The following is a 7410-nucleotide window of genomic DNA, read 5'->3' on the forward strand; positions in this document are numbered from 1 at the left end:
GTTAGCATCTTACATGATGACTTAAGAATGGATGGTTGTGATTGATTTGTAATGATGTGAGAGAGTGAGTTTGTTACTCACTCCTCTAATGGTAATATATGCTCTCCGAGCTTCTTGCTTGGCATGAGTGGAATTCAATGAACCTTGAAGCTTCCATAGCTCTCTAATTCCTTCTCTCGGTACATTTCTACTTTTTACCATTCCATTGAAGAAACTCAATCCAGAAATCAAACACTATCAGCTCTAACATACTCCTGAAAATGTGAAAATGTAAGGAGACATACTCTCGTTGTAGGACATTCATAGTAAATTCATATGCGCATGGATAGAACATCTGGACTTTCTTTTGAATACTTTGGCTCCGCATGCACATTAGTACTTATGCTCTGAACTATGAACATTCTGGTAGTGGAGGGTATGAGACCCATTAGGTGTGGCCCTTGGAGGTGGTCTGTGGTTAAATAAAGTTGTACTACTTTGGTTGCAGGTTGGGTTTTAATGAAATTTTTGTTGTGATTGGCTCATATTTTAAGCTGACAACAATGAAGTGACATGTGTTTGCTTTTGATGGAAATATCACATGGTGTGGGCTGCATGAAAGTTGCAGACAAGTGTTGCAAAGTAAAAACAAAAGTGGACAACAAGCCAAATGCCTTTCAGCTAGTAAACTAAACAAAGAAAAGTTTGGTGGACATCATCATGAGTAAAGACACAATGATGATGCTTGTAAGAAAATAGAAAAAGGTGGTTGTTTTTGCTTTAATGATTATGAAGAAATGTGATGATGGATTGACCTTTATTTAATGCAAGGAAATGCTTGCATTATGTGTGCTTGCTAAGGGATAAGGTTTGCATCAGAAAAGCGTCCAAGGTGGAGAGAGCATTCGGCTCTCCCATGGGAAATGTTGAACATGAGTTGAGAGAAAATCAAGAGAACTAGAGTGAAAAATATTATAGTGAAAGAACTCTTGGGGTAGAGTGAGGCTCTTGGAATATTCTATGAGTGGGTGTACAAGGGATTTGGGATTGGGTTATGTTGATTTAACTCATGTGTACTTGTACTGTTATTCTCATAGTGAAGAGCAATATCTCTCCAGGGACGTAGGCGTGTTTTTGCTGAACCTCGTAAATTTCTCAAGTGTCTTTATTTCTTGTATTTTATTCTGTTCAACTGAGTGTGATTTGGTGAGGTTGTAATCTGAATCTCTTTTCCGCACTAATGAACGGGTCAAGGCACAACAATTTTAAGGGAAGTTTTGTTGAATTTTTGGTAGATTATAAGAAGGTACTTTATTAAATTGTATTTGCATGCACGTTATGGCTACATTTATGAGTGGTGGCCATCATTTCTCGATTTCAGTGTCCACTTGGATATTGGGGTTCGAGGGTGTCAAAAATACTGCCAACTGGCCCAGCTCATATTTACCCCTGACATCTACTTACTATGGTATTAAAAAATTTGGTCCCCCAAAATGGGTCGCTGAATGCATTTAGATAGTTGTGGGGTGTGACAACAAGCTCCACTTGAATTTAGATTAGATCCACTCGCTTATAATTTTTAATGATCTATCAAAGCTAGAAGTCTTCATCTTCGGAAGGGCTTTGAGTCTATACTCTGCCATTTCTGATTCGCAGCTGGTTTATAATTTGGGATCCTCTCTCTAAACTCTACTTAGCGGAGTGCGACCATAATATTTTGTTACGGCCACCGCTGCGTGTGGCGTCTCCCAGTCCACCAAGGCTTGCAGTGTAAATGCAGATTGTTGATGCGTGATGAGGCGTATTCCAGGGTCTGTCTCGCGTTTCTTCTTTCCTCGGAAGAAGTCATCACATGAAAATTATAAGAACACCGAGAAAGATTGGGCGTTTCCAGAAGAATTATGCCGTCGCTTTTCACTTGCCGAGATCACAACAGCAACTCAATGTTTTGATGCGAGCTTATTTATTGGTATGGGTGTCTTTGGCTCAGTATACAAAGGGCGTATTAAGGTCGATGGGCTTGAGGACAGGACAGACGTGGTTGCAATCAAGCGCATTTTCACAGATTCAGAACACCAAGTGCGTCAGTTCAGGGCAGAGGTGGAGTTACTGTGCCAGCTCCGCCACACCAACATCATCTCTCTCATCGGGTTCTGCCAAGAAAAAGGAGAGTGCTTCATTGTTTACAATTACATGCCCAATGGTTCCCTCCGTGATTATCTTTATGAAACTTCCAATATTAAAAATAAAGATGCCTTTCCCTTGACTTGGAAGCAAAGGCTGAAAATTTGTATTTGGGTGGCGCGCGCAATACACTACCTCCACGCAGGGGTTAAGCATACGATCATCCACCGAAACGTGAAATGCTGGAACATTCTATTGGACCAAAACTTGGTCCCCAAGCTTTCAGGCTTCGTGTTGTCTAAGAGGGGTCCTCCAGTCTTGTCAAATGCATTAATCAGACTGAACTCGGAGCTGGCCGGTACAAAGGGCTATATTGATCCAGAGTATGTATGGACTGGCCAACTCACCGAAAAATCTGATGTCTTCTCATTTGGAATGGTGTTATTCGAAGTTTTGTGTGCCAAATCTTGCTCAACAGATATACCTGAATGTGTGGAAAGGGGTGATACTTTCCCTGCTATGATTGATCCATTTCTGGTGGGAAAAGTAGCTCCAGATTGTTTGAGAAAATATATGAACATCGCCGAGAGATGTGTGCGTCTGTCAGGAGCTGAACGGCCCACGATGGGTGAAGTGGAGGTAGAACTTGAGTGTGCACTGGAGTCACAGGAGAGCGCGGACGCCATCAAGCAGCTCAAGGAATTGGGGACAACTGCAAGTAGTTCTCGTGCTCCTCGTCCTCCTGCCGCTGCACATGACATGGAGGACTATACCTACCAAGATATTTCATTTTCTGAGATCAATGAAAATTTACCACATATATTTGCGGGAGTGGCCGTGAGATTCATGTAGTACTGATCTGGCAGCTTATGTTGATGGTATTGCTATCCTTGATCCTAACAGGGAAGCAATAACTTAGACCAAATATTGTGATATGCAATTATACTACTCTTGAAAGAAATAAACTTCGGTTATATCTATCTGAGGAACCCTACAGATTTTTTGATTTCACTTATTCCTCTATATGTAAATTAAAGGTTCTGTCCGCATGTCATACACGAGAAAACCAAATGTACGTAGGGCTAATTGCTTGTATTGGAGTGAATTTGGTCTACATTGAGGCCAGTCAGAGAAAAAATCATGTCAGAAGAATAAACTACCGTCTTCGTTGAAAGTTAGAGTGAGAACAATGTAAAAAATACTTGGTACTTAAACACATAAATCTCATTATTCCTGGTTTCCAGTCTCAGCCAGGAAAAATGTTTTAAGTGGAATTTGACAATGGTTACCATTAAGGCTCTGTTGCCTAAATCATAGCAGAAGCCGAAAACTAAAAAGGCTAGGTGAGAGCTGCAAAACATGTGAGTTTCATCTTGAATATCCATTTGGATTGCCCCAAACTGTTTTATTTGGCTTGATACTGACCGCTCGAAGGACCACGGAAACATGAGTCGGTTTCTGTTATCAATTATTGAAACTTCAACCGTACTAATACTCTTTGACAAAACTATACATTTTTAGTGCATAAGATAAGAGTAGCTATTAGTTCTCACTACAAGAACATTACAAAAGGTACGATGAAATAACCAGTGAAGAAATAAACTTCAACAATTCTTACCTAATCAGCTTCAGTTGCGGATTACAATGGACGGTACATGTTGCACTTTGTAAAAATCCTCTCCTTCACTTCCCATGTTGACCTTGAATAGGCATCCATATATCTCCAATTCCTGAAGTGTTTTCACAAACCTCAGAGAATCCGGAATCATCTTCAGTTTGATGCAACTCGATATTTCCAAACGACAAAGACTAGGCATGGCTCCTTCTTCCATCGTCCAATCCTCTAAATTAGAAAACCCTCGGAGGAGTAGAGACTTGAGTTTTGGGAAACCTTGGTTAGAGCAGACCATTTTCTTCCCAGCGAACATTTGCCATCCGCTTAAAATTCTCAAGTTAGGCAGTCTTTCCAGTGTTGGCATTGGATCTTCCTCAAGGTTAGAGCCCCACAATGTTAACTTGGCAAGGTTTGGAGGGAACTGATGGTATTCCGGCAGCTTCTCTATCCGCCCTTCCACGTGCAATTTTTGTAGACGGCGACAACTTAACATTAGTTGTCTAACATCAACACCATCATCAGGGAACGAAAGTGTCTCACTTGTCAAGGACAGGGACTCGAGGCAGCTTAACGTTCTGCTTTGGGGACTGAAAATTTTCACCAAACTTTTGAAATGTTTTGGATCATTCAACACCAATTTTCTGAGATTGGTCAACTTGCGAAGATCTTCTACGTCACATTTGTTTGCAGGAAAGTTTACAAGTGTCTGCAAATTGATGAGATTTCCCAGTTGCAGCTTATCAACTGCATTGCCACACCACTTGGGAAGATATAAATGCCTTAGCCTTTCCATCTTCCAGATCACATTCGGAATTTGCACTGTCAGATCCCAACTCAATTTACTTATGGTTTGCAAATTTAAAGTTTTCAAGTGGATCAAATTGCCGATGGATGATGGCAAAGCTTGTATATGTGTTTTCTTCAAACTTAGAAACTGCAATTGAACCAAGTCCCCGATATCTTTAGGTAACTTTTCATACGGTCCCTTGACACCTTCAAGATCGAGAACTTTGAGCATTTTGAACTCAAAAATTGTTCTTGTAAGCAGCCAATTTACCAATCTACACTTGCTTGCATGGAAAAATATAAGGGACCTGAGACTGAGGTGGGAATCTTCTTTGTATTTGGATGGGATAAGATTATCGACTTGTGAAGGTAAGAAGACAGCAAGTCTGCGAGTTTTACCAGTTGATGTTGTTTCAGAAAGCATGCGAGAAGAAGAAGAATTCACCACCATATTTTCATCCGGATAATGAATAATCTGGAGAAAGTTTTCCTGCTTTGCTTTCGACAAACACAAGTCACGCATAAGATCATGGAGGCGGCAAGTTTTAATTTTTCCGGTTGATCCAAGAGTTCCAACTTGAACCATGCACCTATTAATCAAGTAACCCAAGTAGCGTTCTGCAACATCCTCTATTGTTTCATCTCCCTCTGCTTCATGATGTGGCGATACAATGCCTTCTGCAATCCATAATTGAACCAGTTTTCTCCGCGGAATTTCAAAATCTTCCGGAAAGTGACTCAAATAAAGGAAACAGGGTTTTAATTGAAAAGGCAAATCATGATAGCTCAAAGCCAAAACCTCAGGTACCGTAGAGTGTTGCTCGTCCCCTTTGGCTCGCTTTAGATACGAAAGAATATCTCTGTGGACGATATCCCACTCGTGCACTGTTTCTTTAGTAGCCAAAAGTCCGCCAAGCACAACAATGGCCAAAGGCAAGCCAGCACACTTTTTGACAATTTCCCTCCCTAACTGCTCCTTATCTTTGCTCCTGATAAAATCTGCAATGTTAAAGCAGAAAACCATTTAGCGAAACTCTGAGTTGGGGATACCAATCCTATAAGAAAATGTGATGAAACTGAGTATGCACAAAAAGGGATCAACAACTAACAGTCTAACACTACACTTGAGCTCCCATAATTCGAGTGAGACACCGTTGTTTTAAAATCCTTCACATCTAGAAGTTCAAGAATTTGAATTAGGATCGGTGAAACTGAAGAAATGATTGCAAATCTGAAATAGTGATGACTTTTTATTCATTTATGGATCCTTGGTTGGGTAGATTTTAACGACAAACTTCAAATGTATCTTGCAAGAATAGAGTTATTAATTTATTGGTTAGAGACGTATTAAGTTTCTAACTAGTTAGCATTTGAGTAGTATTTATATATTAAGGAAATGCATAATGATACAAAATCCCGATGCATGCTTAAGAAATTGGAATGGTAAACTACCTGGATTACCATTTCTTGGAACTGCCTTCTTCTGAAGCAACTCCCAACCCTCTTCTTCAGTTAAATTCCTCGGCTCATGAAGACCGCTTCGGTCTACAAAGGAAGCTACATCTTTATTACGAGTTGTAAGCAATATTCTGCTGCACCCTTTTCCCGACGATGGGAAGGCAGGACTTAGAATTTTCCAGGCCTCAATCGTCCAAATGTCATCAAGAACCATCAAATATTTCTTCTCCATTTGAACTTGATAAAGCTTCTTTGCAAGCTCTTCGTCTCTCAATTTCAAAATATGATCCCTCTCCTCTTTCGACGGAGAGGTTAGTTTAATCAGAATACCTTCCCAAACATCCCTTGGTTTGCATTGTTGAGATATATATGCCCACGCAGAACCCTCAAAATAACGCCTAACACGATCATTGCGGTAAACTTCCTTGGCAAGAGTGGTCTTTCCCAAACCACCCATCCCACAAATGGACACAACTCGACCGTGTTTTTCTTCATTCATGAGCTCCACCACTAGTTCGTTTATATTTCCTTGTAAACCAACGATATGGTCATCAATAACATGGGAATAAGACCACCTCAATTGTCTTTGCTTCTCAAACGCGATACTCGACGAGCCCTGGTGATCTCTTACAACACTCAAGCCGTAAGTTTGTGTACTTCTAGTAAGGTCAGAGATTCTAGCTTTGATGGCCTCAATCTCAGACCCAACTTGATTAAGGTTTGAGGCTCGGTCGAAAAAACAAGCGTACCTTTTTAGTGGATTGGAAATTGGTGTTGCAATTTTGATGGTAAAAGTCCCAATGACATCCTCGGCATCGTAAGCAACTTCTCTGATCTCGGAAACCCAATTTCGAAGGCTATCATCTTCGTCTTGCCTCTTATCAGCATCTTTCAAGAAGCATTGCATCCGCCTTAGTTCGAGTCCGATCTGCTCAACGTTTTGCTTGACCCCATGTAACAAGATGGCTTTCTCGATTAGCAGGTCCCCAAGTCTCTCAACAACAAATGATACCACAACCTCTGCCATGCTTTGTGCTTGCTAGCTACTTCCTGATCTTCAAAATTACAGCAGAACAAAGGTTAATTTTACATACAAAAAAAGAAGAAGAAACTATTTCTTTTTTTCTTTCTTTCTTATCTACTAAAAGAACATAACCAAACTAGCTGTGTTGTGATTTGTATAATCAACTCACAATTATTTTGATATTTCCCACCGTCCAAATCTCATTCAGTATGTAATTATTGGGAAGATGCTTACTTCTTAGCTATATATCTCGAGTTTATCTTTGTTTGTGTATGCCGCTCGGGTCACAAGATGATAGCATGAAAGTTGCTCTTCTCTTGTTGGGAAGGTGATGAGTGGGCCATTTTGACGTGCATTATTGGAAATGTCTTGATGTGATTGTGGGGCTATTATATCCACACAACCCTTAAATTATTTTGTAGGA

The 7410-nt window shown here is 40.4% G+C and overlaps 1 protein-coding gene and 1 pseudogene across 4 annotated transcripts; one reads left to right on the plus strand and one right to left on the minus strand.

Moving 5' to 3' along the window:
* The first annotated feature begins 1247 nt into the window (after positions 1-1247).
* On the plus strand, positions 1248-3083 carry LOC126593258 (receptor-like protein kinase FERONIA; annotated as a pseudogene).
* Positions 2864-7296, minus strand: LOC126593249 (putative disease resistance protein At1g50180). 4 transcript variants are annotated; one of them, XM_050259250.1, is made up of 3 exons: positions 5957-7142; positions 3722-5503; positions 2864-2999 (listed from the first exon to the last, which is right to left on the minus strand). In XM_050259250.1, exons 1-2 carry the CDS (start codon positions 6987-6989, stop codon positions 3732-3734), a joined length of 2805 nt encoding a protein of 934 aa, XP_050115207.1. In that variant the 5' UTR covers positions 6990-7142; the 3' UTR covers positions 2864-2999; positions 3722-3731. The 4 variants fall into 4 exon arrangements, with proteins under 4 accessions (XP_050115207.1, XP_050115206.1, XP_050115205.1 ...); XM_050259249.1 differs by lacking the exon at positions 2864-2999 and adding an exon at positions 7221-7296 and having other exon boundaries at positions 3470-5503; positions 5957-7017; XM_050259248.1 differs by lacking the exon at positions 2864-2999 and adding an exon at positions 7156-7285 and having other exon boundaries at positions 3470-5503; positions 5957-7017.
* Between the last annotated feature and the right edge of the window lie 114 nt (positions 7297-7410).

Source organism: Malus sylvestris, chromosome 12, assembly GCF_916048215.2.
Source record: "Malus sylvestris chromosome 12, drMalSylv7.2, whole genome shotgun sequence".
Lineage (NCBI taxonomy): Eukaryota > Viridiplantae > Streptophyta > Magnoliopsida > Rosales > Rosaceae > Malus > Malus sylvestris.